Source organism: Cyprinodon variegatus, unplaced genomic scaffold, assembly GCF_000732505.1.
Source record: "Cyprinodon variegatus isolate N-32 unplaced genomic scaffold, C_variegatus-1.0 Scaffold299, whole genome shotgun sequence".
Taxonomy (NCBI): domain Eukaryota; kingdom Metazoa; phylum Chordata; class Actinopteri; order Cyprinodontiformes; family Cyprinodontidae; genus Cyprinodon; species Cyprinodon variegatus.
In genome coordinates this window covers 208,442-227,816 of record NW_015150752.1, presented here as the reverse complement: position 1 = coordinate 227,816, position 19,375 = coordinate 208,442, and the positions used below count along the sequence as shown (strand labels likewise).

Genomic DNA, 19,375 nt, shown 5'->3' with positions numbered 1-19,375 from the left:
AACGAATGCGCGTTAGAGATGTTTCACGTTTACACTAGCGTATGCCACAGAGGCGGTGCAAAGCGCAAATATGCGAGTAACTGCAAGGTTTATTAGCATTAAATATATTTATTTTTTTACTTTTGAGACAATATCAGCAAAAGTGCCAGCATTACATGTAAATTGTGTAAACATTTCAATGAGAACAAGATAGGGCTTATTTTACAATTGCCCCGCCCAAATTTATTTCTTCATATAGTAAAACATGCATCTATTTTTTTTTTTACTTTGCTCCTATTGGCTACAATCTGTGAGCGTTTCTGTTTGTTGGCGCGGTTGTTGAAAACCCGGGAGTTGAGCAGAGGTGGTTTTAATGCTTCATATCTGGGGTGAGTTTACTACTTAGCGTTTAGAAATATCTATTTAATAAATACAAGACGGTGAACCAGATCACCTCAGCAAGAATTGACCGTATATTATTTGACCTAATCCTGACTTTTGCGTTAAGGCTGAACGTTTGGTTCAGATCAGTGTCCCCTACAAATTATAAAAACAGGCCATTTTATTATTGAAGGGCATATTTTCATTGACAGGCTAGCTAGTTGCACAGATCTGGGTAAGTAAACCGATCTCTATGTCTTTACATCTACGATTCATGCTGGTTTTTGCAGTTTCTACCTTAGTCAGTTAAATAACATGCTGCTGTCATTTTGCACATCTCTGATGTTGCTGATATTTTCAAATATCCATGTAAAAGGGTCCATGGCCTTCAGGTGCACCGCATTTATACACAGTATGTGTTTATTTTTTTAACTCTTCACTATTATGTTATTTTTAAACACTTATCTAAGGTCCACATTTGTGTGACCATTTATATCTATAATCTTTTTGCTGCTGAAACAAGAATTTCCCCATTGTGGGACAATAAAGGAATTTTTTATTCTATTCCATTCTATGATTGATACTAAGAAGGTTAAGCCAGAAATGGTAGTTGGGTATTTTTAGAGTTTTTTTTTTTTTTTTTGTCTTTTATAATAATAGAAAGTTAACATAGAAGGAAACCGTGCAATTGGAGAAAAAAAAAAGCACAACAGTGTTAATTCAAGCCTTAAGAGATTTGTGAAGCGAATTACAATCAATAGTTTTGGCTAGACTGATTTTGCATCTATTGAAACTGGTGTCTTCGCTTCAAAAGCAAAAACACACAAAGTTTTATCAAGGGCTTAGGTTATGGCTGTTGTCAGAAGTGTCTTACTTGAGCTAGGAAGAAAATGAGTGGACTGTTGCTTAGTGCACTAAAATCCAAAGCTTCATGGCCTTTTTAATGATGCATACTCTTCAAAGATTAAACTTCTATAATTACGTACCAAGGGATGAAACAGAGATGTGCATTGGCCAATTTAAAGAATAGAATAGGATATCTCTTTATTGTCCCACAGTGGGAAATTTTTTGTGCTCACAGAAGCAAAGAGATGATAGAAAAACTGGTCACACAAATGTTGACCTTAGAAAAGTATATAAGATTAACATAAAATACTGTACTGTAATATGTTTTAAGAATATAAATACTGTGCACCTGGAGAATAAATAACCAATATACAGCTATGGACATTTTTACAGTAATGGATATTTGGAAATAGCAGCAACATCAGAGATGTGAAAAATTACTGCAGCATGTAATTTAACTCACTAAGGTAGAAACTGCAAAATCAGTATGAATATAACAACTTATTGAGTGGTTAGAAAGTCTTCCAGCTGCTGGGAGTAAGGATCTGTGATAACGCTCCCTGGTGCATTTAGGGTGCAGCAGTCTGTCACTGAAGGAGCTCTCAATTTGTCTTTCAATACAAAGCAGCTTAATAGTTTATGTGGTGTTTGCTTTCTTTAGGCACCTGAGAAGCATGGAAATTGGAAGAGACTCGTTCCCCTTTCCCTACAAGCCCTACGGCATCCAGGAGCAGTTCATGAGAGCTCTCTACAGCGCCCTGGATGAGGGCAAAGTGGGCATCTTTGAGAGTCCCACTGGAACGGTGTGTTGGTGTAGAGGAGCATCATTTGAGTAAAGTCAGGGTTGAATTTTCTTGAAATCATCAGGATCTAACTGATGCATTTTTTTTTTTTTTTGTTACTTCAGGGCAAGTCTTTAAGTCTGATATGTGGAGCCCTGAGCTGGCTGACAGACTATGAGGAGAAGAGGAAACAGGAGACAGCTGCTCTGCTGCAGGAAGGAGAAGCCTCTCTCTCCATCTCTGTTGCTCCATCATCCAGCACCAGCTCAGCATCAGCAGAACCAGACTGGATCACCGACTTTGTCCAGAAAAAGGCTGAACGTGACCTGGTGTCAAAGTTAAAGGTAGACGTGAGGGAGGGAACAGGGTATTGAGATCTTTTTATGTGTTTTTATATTTGACTCTATGTTTTGCTCAGGAGGAGGAGCTAAAGAGAAAGAAAAGAGAAGAACGACTGGAAATTATCAGGAATAACGTTCATCTAAAGTATGCTGGTAAAAGAAAGGCAAGTGTGCAGAAGGCAGCCTGTTTGGATATCAGCATGTGGAGAATTCATCACGAACCGTTTTATAAAGCCAGATAAGAGTTTTAAAATCTGACCTCGTCTCAGAGCCGCGAGGAGGACGAAGCGTTCAAGCTGCTTCAGCTCAGTAAAGAGGAACAAGCCGAGACTCCAGGAGATCAAGAGGATGAGGAGTTTATTGTTGCAGAATATGAGAGTGACGATGAGTCAAAGGGTAAGAGCAGGTGAGTGCTTTTATCGACTGGAACAACCTGTGTAAAAAATTATCATCAAAAGCCTGAAAAAAGTAGGATTACAACCAGCTGTGTTTGCTAACCTGTACAGAGTATTTGGAGGTGAGGAGGAGGAAGATGAGGAGCTGGTAGAGGAACATGTGACCAAGGTGTGGGCATCGATGCAGTCAACATGAACATAACCTCATAACCCAGAATCCCAGTATGCGTCCGTCGACTGATCTTGCATAAATGAAAACATGTGTTCTGTTTTTAGATTTACTACTGCAGTCGCACGCATTCCCAGTTGGCCCAGTTTGTCCATGAGGTTCAGAAGAGCCCCTTTAGTAAAAACATCAGTCTAGTGACACTGGGTTCTCGACAGGTACCGCTACACACACACACACACACACACACATACTCGTTCTGCTATATGTAGTGAGGACCATGTGCTGACTCCCTTTGACTTCTATTGCTTTTAAGTCATTTTTAACCCTTCCTATGCCTTAACCCTAAACTTAACCATTAACAACGCATACTTAACCCTAACCTAATTGACACATAAGTCCTAAACCTAACCCCAACTCAAAGAAGAGAACTTTACCACATGGGAACCAGTGTAATGTCCCCATATGTACCTGTAAGTCCCCACAATGTGGGATATTTTACAAAACACTGTCCCCAATATTGTAGGTAGGTAAAGTAAGACCACAGACATGCAAATATTTTTGGTTGAAAGCAATAATAAAAACATGGGCTGTGTTAGTTCAACCCTAAGTTCATGATCAGATACATGTATAGATATATGCATATATAATCTTCTGCTCTGAAATAAGGATAATATGTGATATCTGTTTTTTTAAATCTTTTTTTTCTTCCACCATTGCTAAGACTGAAGCTTTTTGCCATCTATTTATTCGCTGCTGTCATTCGGTCAAACTATATCCATAAACTTATACATATGTAATTGGAATTTTTATGCTATTGACCAAAACAAAACAAAACATAGATGTCAAATAAGACATGTTTTTTTTTTTCTCTCGAAATTTAGTTGTTAGTTTTTAACAAATAAGACTGAGAAGTCAGTTTTTACTTTCTAGCTGCATGAGTTACCAGTTGTTTGCTTCAAGGGACTGAAGATTTTCTCCATTCCTCTAATCAAAAAATCTTAATGGTCAGATTGAATTGAGAGCAATGTTCCCTCTAAGCTGCAAGCTTGCGCAATTGTGCATTCGCAGCGTACAAGAAAATCTATGCATAGTTTAAAATAAAATCAAATAAACTGTAAATCAATTAGACTAATTAAAATGTTTTCTGTATCATTTTAGAATTGGTGAATCATTATTTTTACAGTTTAAAACCAGCAGTGAAAATACCTTAAATAACTGAGTCCATGACAATCAAACCCACCGGTTTGTAACAACATCAGACAGTTAAAGACGCACCTGTTGATTGTGTAATGCAATGGTCCCAGGGGCTTTTTTTTTTTTGTTAAATTCAAGTGCGTAATAAAGCAAAAACTTAAACAGGGGTCAACCCTAACATTCTTAGATATGTTGGCTGCAGTCCTTAGGAGATTTTAGATATTTGTGCTGCATTCCAGTCATCCAGTGCTTTTTGGGAAAGAAGATTTATAGTTAATTAATCATATCAAACCAGCATCCAGAAAGCTCTTTAAGCTGCATATTTTGTCACAGCACTGAAGTTATATTCAAACATACTTGCATCCCCCCCACATCTGAAATCAAAATTTCATCCATGTCACAGTCGATAGAGGAAAACAAAGGTTACCAATGGGTCTGATTCTGTTTTCTCTGCTCTCCAGAACCTGTGTGTTAACAAGGAGGTGCGACGGCTGGGCAGCGTCCAGCGAATTAATGATCGCTGCTTGGAAATGCAGAAAAACAAGCACGGTGAGAAAATTGACTCCTTCCTTCGATCAAGACCACATTCTTTGAGCTCATGGTTTTCCCTTTTTTTCTCGTTCTTTAATTTGTTCGCAGAGAGGGTACAACATGAAGACGGCGCAAAACGCAAGAAAGGCCCACCGAAGAGCGTTTGTCCTTACAACAAAGCTTCGGCGCTGCAGCAGATGAGGGACGAGGTCCTGGGGACGATCCAGGACATAGAGCAACTGCTGAAGATCGGGAAGGAATTACACGCCTGTCCTTATTACTCCACACGTCTTGCTGTCCCACCTGCACAGGTAAACATGTGCATTTATTCTTAGTGCATTTAACCCTCCATGCTGGTATTTTAACACAGCTAAAGAGAGAGTTGCATTTATTCTTCTTCTGTTTTTTATTTTGTAGTTGGTCGTTTTGCCTTATCAGATGGTTCTTCATGAGGCTACAAGAAGGGCAGCAGGGGTCCAGCTGAAGGGACAGGTACAACCTAACTTCCTCTCTGATACATTTTAAAATCTTCAGTGTTTTTTTTTTTGTTTTTTTTTTCAAGTTCACAAATATATGACAACATGCTAACATAATTGAGGGAGATTTGGAAATAAAAGTGATTCTAATTCTAACAATTTAGTCTTTTAGGGCAGAGATTACGAATAATATCAATAAATAATAAATATAGACAATATAATAATATAAACATAAATTTAAAATAAAACTAATTATAAATAATCTAATAATAAAATAATATTATGTGATGATAAAATAATGTAAACACTATAGTTTGAGTAACTCTTTTAGATGATTATTATCCGTTGTGGAGCCCTTTTCAGCTTACTGTTGGAGCCCACCAGCTTTTTAATGAAATATTTTGGTATGTCAGAAAGCTCTTTCCTTTTGTTTAAAAAAACTCTTCCAATCTAAATTTACATTGGTCGGCCATGTGTAAAACCTGAAGAGGTTGATTATTTCCCCCCATGCCCTTACTGCATGTGAACAGGATTAAATTGTCTGTTTGTCAAAATTCTTAAAACCCTTTAATACCTTCTCTGGAGGTAGATTCAGTCTAATTAAGGTCATTTCCAGACTTCCATCCATCCATTTTCCGTCACACTTATCCCAGCTGGGGTCGCGAGGGATGCTGGTGCCTATCCCCAGCTGTCTACGGGCGAGAGGCGGGGTACACCCTGGACAGGTCGCCAGTCCATCGCAGGGCAACACAGAGACAAACGGGACAAACAACCATTCACGCACACATTCACATCTAAGGAGAATTTAGAGAAGCCAATTAAACTGTCAGGTTTTTGGATTGTGGGAGGAAGCTGGAGTGCCTGGAGAGAACCCACACATGCACAGGGAGAACATGTAAACTCCATGCAGAAAGACCCGGGGCCGGGAATTGAACCCAGAACAGGCAGCAGTTCTACCCCACTGCACCATTGTGCAGTCATTTCCTGACTTCAATATTTGTTTATCAATTAGAATGTTTTCTTGTATTTCCCATTTTGAGGATGTGCTCAAAATTATTTGAAGAATAAAAAAAAAAGTGAAATGTATTAGTAAGATAAGATGTTTTCCCTTCTGACTCACTTCATTCAAACAAAAGTTAAAATTCTCCCCCAGTGCTGTAATCAGATTTATTTATTAGGAGGGCTGCTGTAACGGACGTCCGACATCTTGTTCTAAACAGGTGGTGATCATAGATGAAGCGCACAATCTCAGCGACACCCTGTCCTGTATACACAGTGCAGAGCTCAATGGAGCGCAGGTAAACCGTCTCCACGGTCTGAACTCTTTGGTCTCTGTTTAGCTTTTCTAATGTCTGAATTCCCTGCAGCTTTGCCGCGCTCAGTCCCAGCTTACCCAGTATGCCGAGCGCTACAAGTGAGTGTCGGGGGTGGAGAAACAGACTTGAATCAACAATTCAGTTCTATCTCTCGGTGCACTTATTCAGTTTGCTCGTGTTTTAACCAGGAGCAGACTGAAGGCAAAGAATGTGATGTACATCAAGCAGATTCTGTTTGTGATAGAGGGGCTGATCCGTGTGCTGGGAGGTAAGTTTCTGCAGGAAGGATTGCCAACAATTACACTGAGGCCTTCTAAACTAACATATTCGCCAGGTTAATAATAAGCTGAGCTTTATTTACTGTTTTTGTTTTCCAGGTAAAGTTGGACAGAATCCACAGAGTCAGATTACACAAGCAGGTTAGTCTGGGCTAAATGTTTGTCAGCGTATCCCATGGAGTTACAGACTAGTAAAACATTTTCTTTTTAACCCCCCCAGGGACAGAGATGTATACCATTAACAATTTCCTCTTCAAGGCCCAGATTGACAATATCAATTTATTTAAGGTATTTCTTTTTGCTTATTTAAAAATCATGTCCCCTGTTTCTTTTTTTCCTTAACAAAAATCATCTAAATATGATGTTTTTCCTACCTTAGTTACACAGATACATTGAAAAGAGCATGATCAGCAGGAAGGTAAGTATTCTTATGCACTTTAAGTAGGTAAAATGCATATAAAAAACATTTATGGTCTTGCAAAAGTATTCATTCGTTAGAACACTTAATCGAATGTTCTGGTGCTGCAAACAAAACCACAATGATATTGTACTGGGATTTAAAGCTGACTATTTATTGGATGAAAATACTCTTTTCATAATTACCAATTCATATTTTAATTATGGCTGGATTATGTTTTTTTCTTGCTAATTTAAAGCTTATTCTGCATTTATTTTACTTAAGTTAGGCACATTAAAGGTTGTAAGGTGTTGGGAATGTGAAGGATTGCAAGGAGCGTGAAGGCTTTTGAAAGAAAATGGATGTCTGACTGTGACTTTCCAAAAAGACTGAGGGAGCCATGTCTGTCTGCAGCTGGGGGGGTTTGTGGAGAAGTACGCCGGCTCTGGTGTGATGCTGCATGCCCAGAGCACCTCCAACAAGGAGAACCGTCGCACAGAAGGTTTAAATCGTTACCTTGAAACCTTAAAGAAGAACCCCACCTCTGCACCAGGTCAGCACTGGGGTGCTTCCTTGTTTTGGTCAATAAGTATAAATTACTCACATGATATTCTGAAATGTATTTTGGTAAAAATACATAATAGACGGAATATAGTGCATTTTCTGCATCTGGCCATGTATCTGACTTTGTTAATGCATAGAAACTAACTGCAAGTGCAATAAATTAGATGTTTACCCTTTTGTGCAGTTCCTCCAACAGACCAGCAGGGGGCTGCTGAAGCAGACAAAGTGCTGTCAGCATCCCCTATGATGCAGGTGGAGGGGTTCTTCCTGGCTCTCACCAACAGTAACACTGATGGCAGGGTGGTTTTAAACAAACAAGGTACTTTTTGTTGGATTTTCACAAATAAAAAAAAAAAGAAACAATCAACTGCTATGGAATGAAACGCTCAATTTTTTAAAACCAGGTACTTTGTCAGAGAGCAGCGTCAAATTCCTTCTTTTGAATCCAGCCGTCCACTTTGCCCAGGTGTTGAAGGAATGCAGAGCAGTCATTATTGCAGGAGGAACAATGCAGCCGGTGAGCTGATTCTAAGAGAATCTGACAAAGATAAAACAGGTGATGTGGGATCATTTTCACAATAAAACAGTTTCTAAGGTATCTTATCTGATCTGTTTAGGTTTCAGACTTCAAACAGGAACTACTGCTTTCTGCTGGAGTGAAGGAGGAGCGTATCACTGAGTTTTCCTGTGGTAAATCAACTACTTTCTAACCCAACTATAAAATATGGGGTCTACCTTCATAATTGTCTTTGTTAGGTTTTTTTCTTATAGTAAATATTTGTGTATTTTACAGATGTATAATATAAAGGACTTATCATGAGCGGTACCATGATTTGGTTTATATTTTGTAATGGATAAAACGTGTTTAAGGGAATCTAAAATCTGCATTTAAAAATACAGATATCACAAATGTTACATATGGATGGCTGTAGTTTGAGGCAGAGCTGAAAGAATTATGCATAAATCAATGTTATATTAGAAAGTAAGTTATGCCAAAGTTATAGGAAGTAATATAAAAAAGCTCTAGCTTTAATCCATCATTGTCTGCATATCTGAAACTGGCTCACACCGATGAGGTCTGGTGGAAAAACCCAATACAAAAATAATGAGCCAAACCTTGGAGCTCCATTTGTCCTGCGAATTTTCTTTCTCTTGTATCTTTCTTTTTAAAAATATGAGTACTAAAGAAAGATCACACAACCTTTATACTTAAATACCTAAGTTATGGGAACACAAATTTATACTTGTGCTTTAATTTATAGTTGTGCTTTTTAGCACAAACTGATATTTTTATTTTGGGTTTAAGAAAAAATTTGTGTGTGATCATCAGCATACGCCTGAACCAACTCAGCTACCACATTTTATTGATTGATCAAACTGATCAGGTAGAAATCCCTCCTATGAGGTTTTAAGGAGGTAGGGCTGAAAGGCTGAGTCCACCCACACTATAGAGGAAGCTCATTTCAGGCCCTTTCATCAGCAATCTGATTCTTTTGGTTATGATCCTCATCTCCATTACAGGTGAGTGTTTGGATCATAGAAGGATCAAGAGCTGCACTTTATGGCTCAGACTTCATTTTATTTTATTTTTTTTAACCCTGACAGATGAGAGAAATTACCTAATTACCTCCCATCACTTTGGAGCAAAACTAAGAAATAAAACTGCTGCAGTTGAAGCAGAAATATAAGGAAAGTGGCTTCAGACTGAAATCCATATTGAGCCGTTTTTAAATCACTTTAACCTCAAGTTAAAGCTGGTTAGTTCAGACGCTGCAATCCTGGTTTATAACTAGTTTCTTAGGAGAGATGACACTGGGTATAAACCAGGTAAAACTGGTTTGGTTTGTTTATTTACAGGCTTTAGCTGACAAACATTCTTCTATACAAATAATTATCCTGTCACAAAAAGGCAGTTATCTTTCACACCTCTAACATGTAGCAATAGGTGACTGTTCAAACACAGCCATGTTTAGTTTTAATATTTTGAATATTTTTTATATTTATTCTGGTGAAACTACAGGACATGTGATTCCCCCTGAGAATATTCTTCCCCTCGTTTTGTGTGCCGGTCCATCGGGTCAGGAGCTGGATTTCACCTATCAAAACAGAGACTCTCCTCGAATGGTACGACCGTTTAAAAACCTTCAACATTTGAAGTTTCATTGTTTTATTCCACCTTAAGGCCATATAATGCAGAGAAAGCTTATTCTATTTTTTTCCCCAAAATGCTGTTGGTTGACTTTTTTAAAATTTGCAGATTCGGGTCTATAAAATCATCACTATGATGCAGTATGGATGACCGTGTTGGTCTTCTGTTTACAGATGGATGAAACAGGACGCATTCTCTCCAACATCTGCAACGTGGTCCCTGGGGGGGTTGTGTGTTTCTTTCCCTCTTATGAATACTCCAGGAGGATTATTTCTCACTGGGAGGCCAGCAGCTTGATTACCAGACTAGGGAATAAGAAAAAGGTAAAAAAAAAACAAACAACAGCATATCATGAAAAAAACCCCACAAATGCAAGTAAAACCTGGATAACATAAAAGCACGGCTTTCTAAGGATCACGAAGCCATCCCATATCACTATCACTCCTCAGATCTTTCAGGAACCAAAGAAGGCCAACCAGGTGGAGCAGGTGCTAAATGAGTTTACCCGTTGTATCCAGGTAACATAAACCCTGCTACATACCTCCTAAGTCAATGATCCCATCATTTCGGTTGAACCTCACATCTACATATTACTTTTCATTTCAGCGGTGTGCCTTGGACAGCAGTGGAGGAGTCACAGGGGCAATATTGTTCTCTGTGGTGGGTGGAAAGATGAGTGAAGGCATCAATTTCTCTGATGACCTGGGGAGGTATGAGTTAAACCAAAAACCCTGTGCTTCACCAGCTGCTTGGAACATTAAAAGCTAAATGTGATACTTGTCCATCTGATTACAGGTGTGTAGTGATGGTAGGGATGCCATATCCTAACATCAAATCTCCAGAGCTGCAGGAAAAGATGTCATATCTTGACAAACACCTGGTCAGATTCCTCCTCAAATCCCTGGACTGCATCATTGTAATTGGAAAACAAAAGCTGAATGATTGTACTTCTCTTCATTTCAGCCTCACAGTCATGGGAGAAGCCCTGGGCAAGCACTGGTAGAGAACCTGTGCATGAAGGCCGTCAACCAGTCTATAGGTAATGATTGGAGAAGATAAATTGAGCTTCTTACAATAAGGATCCTTATTAATCTGGAGGCTGTAACATCTAAATTATTTGTTCTCTCCGAAGGCAGAGCCATCAGACACAGAGGCGACTATTCCTCCATCGTCCTTTGCGACAGGCGTTACGCTCGGCCCGCCACGCTGTCTAAGCTCCCCACTTGGATAAAGGATCGCACCACCACACACTCCAGCTTCGGTCCTGCTTTTGCCGCCTTGCGGAAGGTGAGGAGCGCAGTGATGGGCTTAGAAAAGGTCTTTGTGTTACAACAGAAAGAAAAAGTTCATACATATTTTTTTGTTGTTCTTCTCTAGTTCTTCCTGGAGAAGAAGAAGACGCAGGAGTAGTTTCTTTCACAGCTCATTGATGCACTGCAAGGGACCTTTTATATGCTTTAATTATGTTTTTATTTTTGATTTAAACATAATATTTTATTTTTGTCATGACTGTTTCAGTTGTCCTCAGGTTTTAGTCAGGATGTTAGTTATTTTAAATTAAATTCAACAGTTTTCTATGTTAATTGTTACTTAAATGACTACCAGACCAAAATTGGACACAAGACTGATTATTCTTTGCTGAAAATGTTCAGACTTCAAGAAATTTTCTTGTTTAAAGTTTTTTTCCAAATTGTTCCTTTAATTAAATGCAACTTCTTCATTAAAAAAAACCAAAACTCTACAGCGTTGTTCATTATCCATCATGTTATGCTTCCCAGTCATCATCATCCGTCGCTGTGTGTGGGGCAGGAGGGGGCGGGATGACATCTGACATCCTGGCAAAAGCTCCTCCGGTACCAGCAGGAGTTTCACTGGACTCTCCGCCGGCCGGGCCCTTCCCTGATATTCCTGGACAGACCGCACATCAACATCAGTATAACTAATACTCATCTGCTCTAATGGAGTCAGATATTTTATCATAATAAAATACTCTAATACTAATAATATTTTTTTTTTTAGGATATTTTAAGTAAAGCAATCAGATTTTAGATTAGACCACAGTTAAAAAAATAACAAACACCAGAGCTGTAACAAATAACCATTGAAACTAATAAATCCTTTGACTAAATCAAACTTTAGCTGCACTAGTTTGGATTTCCATGTTGGCAAGGGAACCCAACATGTCATAATAATCTTAATTCTGCAGTTTAAAAGGTGAAGAGTATTTTTTTCAACTCAACTCAAACTTTATTTATAAAGTACATTTAAAACAACCAGAGTTGACCAAAGTGCTGTACAGATATCACAGATGCAGGAAATGAGGTAAAAACTTAAAACAAAAATACATAAACTGCAATAAAATAGAAGGAAGATAAAATAGAATAAAATAAGTTAGAAAAAAAATTTTTTTTGGCCAGATGTCCACTTAAACTTGATTAAAAGCCAAGGAGAAGAAGTCTGTTTTTAGGGGGGCTTTAAAAACCTCAAAAGATCCTGCAGATCAAATGTGCCTGGGCGGGTTGTTCCAGAGCCTCAGTGGCGCTGCCATAAAAAAACCTTAAAATCTATTCCCAAAGCAACCGGGAGCAAGTGCAGCGCAGCTAGGACGGGTGATATGTGGTCACGTTTATGTGAGCCAGTAAGGAGAATGTAAGCTGCATTTTGTACCAGCTGCAGGCGGTGCAAAAGTGAGTGCTCAAGGCCAACATATAATGAATTACAGTAATCCAATCTTGTATTAATGACAGCATGCATTACAGTCTCCAGATCTCTGCGTGGCAGGTACCCTTTTACTTTTGATAAGCTTTTTCAAAAGGAAATTGTAGAACAACCTATTTGTTCTGTTTGTATTATTTATCTTAGGTGATTTTTAAACACAACTTTCTTGAGCTTTACAGTAAAAAAACAAATAGCGATGAAAATATTTATTTTAATGCCATTTACAGAGTAAGTAACACTATTTTATATATATATTTTAACAATAGCATTAGCAGAACAGAGGCACCATATTAGTGTGGAGTGTTGGCCTAGTGGTTAGAGCAATGCTTGTGCTCTGAAAAGGTTGCAAGTATCTGGTTTGATCCCTACAGCCTCTCAGTCCCGTTAACCCCACACTGCTCCCCGGGTGCAGCACAATGGCAGCCCACTGCTGCCCGGGGGGATGGGTTAAATGCAGAGGTAAATTTCTCCAATGCGAGATCAATAAAGTTCAATTATTATTATTTATTATATTAATTTGTCTTTTTGACCTTATTGTGTTTATTTTCTGGTGAATATTGTGTTTTTTTTAAGCTTTGTTTTTCCACTTCATTCATTTNAATGTGCCTGGGCGGGTTGTTCCAGAGCCTCAGTGGCGCTGCCATAAAAAAAACCTTAAAATCTATTCCCAAAGCAACCGGGAGCAAGTGCAGCGAAGCTAGGACGGGTGATATGTGGTCACGTTTACGTGAGCCAGTAAGGAGAATGTAAGCTGCATTTTGTACCAGCTGCAGGCGGTGCAAAAGTGAGTGGTCAAGGCCAACATATAATGAATTACAGTAATCCAATCTTGTATTACTGACATTAATGACTTGTATATTTGACCTTATTGTGTTTATTTTCTGGTGAATATTGTGTTTTTTTTAAGCTTTGTTTTTCCACTTCATTCATTTTTTGCATTTTCATCTTGATCAGGACTCCTTAGCAGAAGAAATATTAAATCCAAACGGAGCATTTTTGGATGAATAAGTTAAAGTAAAGCGATTTGATGTAAATTGACATTTCTCACCTTTCCTTCGCATGGCTAGTTTATTGAAGAGATCAGACATAAAATCTCCTCCACTGGATGCCGCTCCAACAGCTGAAAAAAATAAAATAAAATCCATGTGGTCAAGATTAGCATTTAAGCAAAAAAAAAAATAAAATCAATTTTGGACAAAATTTAGTTAATTATAACTCCATTATCATTGATTTAAAAATACTTAATTTTTCAAGCTAAAGACAAAATTTTAAATATGTAATGGTCCATCCATAGTATAGACTCTAAACTTTTGATTACTATAATGCATAGAGAGGCTTTTTAAACTACACATCTGTCTAATTGTCTATCAGGATAAACATTTAATTGTCAAATAATAACAAACTGTGAATCTTCCAGGACTTTTAAGCTCAACCTTGGAGCTCTGACGACGCAGCATCCTTATCTAACCTGTACCTTGAAGCCATTTCTCAAACATCTAGCAGCATTTCTCCATCCCTCACCCTGCTCTTGCTCTTTCTGCTTCTTCTTCTCCATCTTGCGTTCTTTAACGTTGCGTAACTTGGCTTTGCCAATGCCCCCAGCGTTCCGGATGGACTCGAGCAGACTGGCGCGGCCGTCTGACGGCTGAACCACCTCACTGGGAGCACCAGATACGGATCCTACAGACAGAGAGGGAGTCAGGACAGTCAGCTGAACATCACTCACTTAATTACAGTATAAAAAAAAAAAAGTGGGTACATCCATTTTTGGAGACATGCCATTATACTGTATCTTCTAATGGGAGGACACTAAAAGCATCTGCCAATATTATGTAGTAAAACAATTTTTTTCAGATCCTCAGAGTTATTTGCCACAACGTGCCACAATCATCTGGGTTCCCTTCGATATAAAAAAAATTTAACCATTATGTTAGATTAAATTGTGTCTATAAAATCCCTTTTGTTGTGAATTGATGCTGTCTAATTAGTCTGAATTGAACTGCTGGTTTAGAAAGAATGGATGGTTGTTGAGTCATTTCAAGGGAAGAGCAAAGTACTACACTGATTTCTCTTCATGTACAAACCTGAGCTTGACGTCGGAGCCTCTATGGGTGTCTCTGTGGCAGGAGGTGGTGGAGGAGGGGGGGCAGGAGGAGCTCCTGCAGGAATTGGAGGCATGGTTGGCTCAGGGGGAGGGGGTGGCGGAGGTGGAGGGGGTGGTGGTGGAAGATTATTTTGGAGCTCTGTTCCTGGAAAAAACAGAAACTGAATTTAAAGTATCTGGAACAACAAAAGGTGGAACTTGAGTAAAGGATTGGATGAGAGTATCACCATGGGTTTGTTCAAAACCGATTGGGTGAAGATAAATAGGTGGGTTTTCCTCGATGATATAAGCTGATTGGATACTTTATACAAATTCAAAAACAGAATACACAACTTTAAATGAAGTTTTGAAACTCCAACTCTAAATAAAGAAGGTGCCACCTTCGTTCTTTTCATGATGGTTAGGGAAGAAAGTAAAGGGAACAGAACCAGTTCATTGAGCAAATTAACATTTGTGTGGACAAAAGGCCCAAAACTTAAAACCTCCCACTTACAATCCGCAGACGTTAAGTGGGAGTTGTTATGTACCTGGTGCAGGGCTTTCTTCGGTGAAGGAGGGCAAATCTGGGATGTGTAGGGTCGGCCCTGACGGAGCGAATCCAGGTCCGAGATCTGCACTGTATGACAAATCGTCTGCAATACCTGGAAGGTCGGGCAAGTAGGACGGCACATCTATCTCAGGCACCTGACCCAGGTCTGGCACATAAAAAAAACTTTCTGCCGTCTGTAAGAGAGAACAAAATCATTAAGTTAGGCCATCCATGCATATAAGTAAGTGATAATGCCAGATAACAAATGGACACTTTGCATCAGATGGCATAAATAAATGTAACACCTGTTGTACTGGTCCTGACTCAGAAATCTTTATAATCTTAAACCTTTGAACATTTTATAAACGATCAACACAAACTAGTACATGCTAATAAAGTGGAATAAAAGGACATGTGGCCTACATTTAAGTTCACCCCCAATGTAGGGTGACTGTGTAGAAACACTTCCCCCTGCATTTACTGCTCTAAGCATTTTGTGTGACATCTCTGCATATTGCATCAACAGACTAAACTTTTTTCCTATTTTTCTTTGGAAAATAGCTCAGTCAGACTGGATAGTAGTTAATGTCAGAGCAGGATTTTTTTTGCATCTTGTCTCAGATCCTATCTTGGTCTTTTATTAGAGCCCTTCTATTATATAATTATGCTTTGATCTAAAAACTCCTACAGTAGATCTGGCTGCATATTCAGAACTGCAATCCTGCAGGAAGGGGACCTTCTGTCAAATCTTTTACAGTCTCTAGCAGGTTTTCTTCAAGCAATGCCTTACAATTAGGACAAACCAACTTCCCACTAACTCTAACCTTTTTCTCTGTCTCTGTAGTTTAAGGGGATGTGCAGTGTAAGTTTCCCATCCCGAACATTGCTTTTCATATAGAGCAGAAAGTTTAGTGGAAGAAAATCACTTTATTCCAAGTTTGCCGTCTCCCCTACTCATAAGCAACTTTCTTATGAACACTACTGTGGACAGATTATCCCATATAAGCTGTGGATTTCTACATGTTTTTTAAAGTTATCATGGCCCAAATATTTTCTAGAAACTTTCTACAAATTTTTCAGTTTTAAAATCACTTAAATTTCAAATAAAAGGGATTAAGGTTTGCAGTTATAATGTCCCAAAACTGGAGTATGAACAGTTCTTCCTGGCACAGTAAGCCTGCATATACCTGTCTCTCCAGCTGCTCCCTCGTTGTTATAGACAAAGGAGCATCAAACGGTTTCTCCTCCTTCTCCGTCTCCAGAGTTTGGTGCGTTTTTGTCACTGCTCCAGCCAGAGGATCAAGGAACACATATTTTTTGTATCTATGGGAAGCAAACGACAAAGAGGCCGATATTTAAATCCCACACAGCTGCTGCAGCAGGAGGCGTGCGAGTCTGTTTCTTTTTTCTTACAGATTCTCCGTGGTGTTAAAGAGCAACAGAGAGCTGACAGATGAGATGTTTCGCGGCAGACTGCCCAATCCTTCTTCCGTCTCATCCTCAGACTTCTTTTTGTTGCTCACACACACTGGGAAATATGTTAACTTCTCCTGAAGGGGGACAGAGATCAATACAAAGTGAGCTCATGGGGAAGAATCTGTAAATCTTGTGCAATGGGAATCAAAAATGAATCTGCAAAAAGAAGCACAATCAGTGAAGACGTTTCCTTCGGAGAATGTTAAATAAAGCATTTCTTCACCAGAAACAACTGCCAGGTTTTTTTTTTTTCAGACTGATGAACTAAAATCTACACTCTTGCAAAAGTGAGCACAAGCAGCAGGGAAAAAAATATGCTTGTCTTCTTGTAAAGGTTGCAGAGATGGAGGAAAAACTGTGAGGCTATAAATTATTCAGAAGCTTCGACTGAGCAGAGCGCACACAGAGACACACAAACACTTATTCATTTACAGTGGATTTTCCCTGTCAACGTGCACACAGCTCCTGACGTACTGCATGTACGGCATGTGACAAATCTAACGACAAGGCATGCAGAATAATCTGCATCACAGGCAAAGATGGGGGAAAAAAATTTATACCTGTGATCTTGTTAGAGATGCGGATGTCAAGTAGCAGATATTTATTTATGTTTTTGCCTCTTTCTTTTTCAAACCTTCTGATCATAAATCATGTATAAATGATAAAAATGACATATGTATAAAAAAGTATTAACAGCAATGGAAATTTGAGATATAGCGAGACGTGATCCCAAAATAAAGATAAATAAACTGGGGAAATATGCACAATATTAAATCAAAGACTAACAAAAAAATAGGTATTTCAAATGTATTTTCATTACTTTAGCTAAGTGGGGGAATGACGAGGGGGAAGGATGAGGACAAAATAAGTGTGGACAAAAGGATGGGGATAAAAAATATGTATTTGTGCCAATTAGTTTTGTTTTATGCTTCGTTATCTGTTAAGAACATTTCTTTTTAACGAAATTTCAAACAAAGCCGTGATTTCCTCTTTGAGCAGCTTAAAAGACATAAAAGAAAAAATAACACCATATTTTATTTTTATCGAATACAGAATAGTTTGATACATGCCTGGTGGTGAGATCAAATAATTTGCAGAGAGGGTTAGAAGGGTCGGCTCAAACAGTATTAACTGGAGTTTTACTGGGACCAAATACAGAAAAAAAAAAAAATAGCATCCAAAAATTATCTTTTAGTAATCATCATTTGTTTTGATCAATTATCCGTGAGGGAGTTGTTGATGTCTCCTCAGAAGATTCCAGACAACAGACAAGATAAAAGCTGCTTATAAAAATCTGAATATCCCTTCAACCCATTGTGTTCAGATTTCTCGCTCCTCCAGCTGTGTTCTTGTTGTAGCTCCAGGTTCATTCTTCTTGTCATTACTCAGTTCCCAGCTCAGATAAAAGCTACATCTCATAGGTTGTGATTGCCTTGCAGCCAGGAGAGGACCACACGGATGTGGGGGCCTTGAAGAGCAGTGACTAGACCTGGACTACACTGGGATTGTGTGAATGTAATTGGATGAATATGAAGTTGTCTTTGTCTACTTGTCAGGTTGATTATTTGCCTCCCCCCACCTACTGGTACATCATAGGCCCTAAGTATGACCAGGGTAGGGCCTGCCTCCTCTCCCTTCTTATGCTCCCTGCCAGTGACAGGCGCCTGTGTCTGTTGGCGCACTGATGGTCCTCTAGCTACAGGGTTGGTACTTCAGTGGGCGTGGTCACATTCCGGTGGCGTCGCTGGGCCTCCTGGCCTTGTGGAGCCCCCACTAGGGGGTGTTGCACCAGCCCATGGGCTCGCTGCTGCAGCCCCTAGGGACTATGGCCTCTTGAGTTGGCCCCTTTAGGGTTTGGTCCCTCGGGGGTCGAGCTCCAGGTGTTCTTGTCTGCCCCTCTCTGGTGGATGTAGCCATCCCTGTCTGCCCTACTTGAGTCCTTTCCTGCCTCTATCTCTTTCTCTCTCCCCTTAGTTCTTATCCCCTCTTTCTTTCTCACCCCTTTTCCATCTCCGTGTCCGTCGTATACCATTTTACTTCCTAAATAATATTTTATAAAGTTTCATATACAGGTATCAAGGGAAAGTTATGGCAACCGTCATAATGGTCTGCTTGTAAAAGAAAATCTAGCTCAGAGGCATCCATTCCCAGAGCTATATTGGCAAAACAGGACACACACACACACACACAAAAAAAGCTACATCTCAATGTTTTCAGCAGTAACGGTGGATGGGGGAAGCTGCTTAAATGATCTGAAGGAAAAAGATGATGATCCCCACCAACACCATCAGAAGAGTTCAGACAGTAGCACTCGGAGGGCTAAAAAGCCCCCAAGACAGTGGATCAAATCTGTGTTTGTTTTGTGGCAATGTGCTTTCTGCACACTCTGGCTCATTTCACTGTGCTCTGAAAATATCAGGACTGACGGTAAAATATTCCCCAATCTCACATTTTGGAATCTTAATTAGGAGTTAGAGAAGTTGTACCCTGCAGCCTGCATAAATATGAGAAGGTGAGATGAACTCCTGCGCTCCTCATCTTTCTCCATTAGACCAGAACATCATAATTTAATCTGTTAGCATAAAAACACATCTAGACCTCTGTGTATCCTCTATCTTAGATACTGCATTAACCTTGTTATCACTCAAACCAAACATTTTGACTAACAGCAGGTGGATGATACTTTTAATTTCTGCACTGTATGAAAGAGAACCGGCAAGAACCAGCATGTTTCAGAAAAGTAATGTTTT

At 39.2% G+C, this 19,375-nt stretch overlaps 2 protein-coding genes across 3 annotated transcripts in view; one reads left to right on the top strand and one right to left on the bottom strand.

Annotated features, from left to right (window-relative positions):
* The first annotated feature begins 307 nt into the window (after nt 1-307).
* Nucleotides 308-11,318, top strand: ddx11 (DEAD/H-box helicase 11). 2 transcript variants are annotated; one of them, XM_015384016.1, is made up of 27 exons: nt 308-368; nt 1,868-2,009; nt 2,114-2,332; nt 2,407-2,493; nt 2,599-2,735; nt 2,836-2,893; nt 3,001-3,108; nt 4,549-4,929; nt 5,036-5,110; nt 6,315-6,392; nt 6,462-6,508; nt 6,599-6,678; nt 6,788-6,829; nt 6,909-6,976; nt 7,068-7,106; nt 7,500-7,638; nt 7,834-7,968; nt 8,054-8,166; nt 8,267-8,339; nt 9,670-9,773; nt 9,972-10,121; nt 10,248-10,316; nt 10,405-10,508; nt 10,594-10,678; nt 10,762-10,837; nt 10,931-11,085; nt 11,176-11,318. In XM_015384016.1, exons 2-27 carry the CDS (start codon nt 1,881-1,883, stop codon nt 11,206-11,208), a joined length of 2,784 nt encoding a protein of 927 aa, XP_015239502.1. In that variant the 5' UTR covers nt 308-368; nt 1,868-1,880; the 3' UTR covers nt 11,209-11,318. The 2 variants fall into 2 exon arrangements, with proteins under 2 accessions (XP_015239502.1, XP_015239504.1); XM_015384018.1 differs by lacking the exon at nt 308-368 and adding an exon at nt 391-595.
* Nucleotides 11,299-19,375, bottom strand: part of LOC107090566 (WAS protein family homolog 1-like) — a 17,517-nt gene continuing 9,440 nt past the window's right edge. The window contains exons 5-11 of the mRNA XM_015384019.1: nt 16,563-16,699; nt 16,337-16,472; nt 15,148-15,343; nt 14,601-14,765; nt 14,038-14,196; nt 13,565-13,636; nt 11,299-11,706 (exon numbers count right to left, since the gene is read on the bottom strand). Of these exons, the coding sequence (XP_015239505.1) occupies nt 11,564-11,706; nt 13,565-13,636; nt 14,038-14,196; nt 14,601-14,765; nt 15,148-15,343; nt 16,337-16,472; nt 16,563-16,699 (1,008 nt within the window). The 3' untranslated portion in view covers nt 11,299-11,563. The remainder of the gene's footprint in view (nt 11,707-13,564; nt 13,637-14,037; nt 14,197-14,600; nt 14,766-15,147; nt 15,344-16,336; nt 16,473-16,562; nt 16,700-19,375) is intronic.

What these genes read in the sequence shown, in the direction of transcription:
- ddx11 (XM_015384016.1), top strand. Translation starts at nt 1,881, where the DNA reads ATGGAAATTGGAAGAGACTCGTTCCCCTTTCCCTACAAGCCCTACGGC. An exon ending in AGTATGCTGGTAAAAGAAAG is followed by an intron (nt 2,494 to 2,598) that starts GCAAGTGTGCAG and finishes ACCTCGTCTCAG; the next exon opens with AGCCGCGAGGAGGACGAAGC. An exon ending in CAGTATGCCGAGCGCTACAA is followed by an intron (nt 6,509 to 6,598) that starts GTGAGTGTCGGG and finishes TGTTTTAACCAG; the next exon opens with GAGCAGACTGAAGGCAAAGA.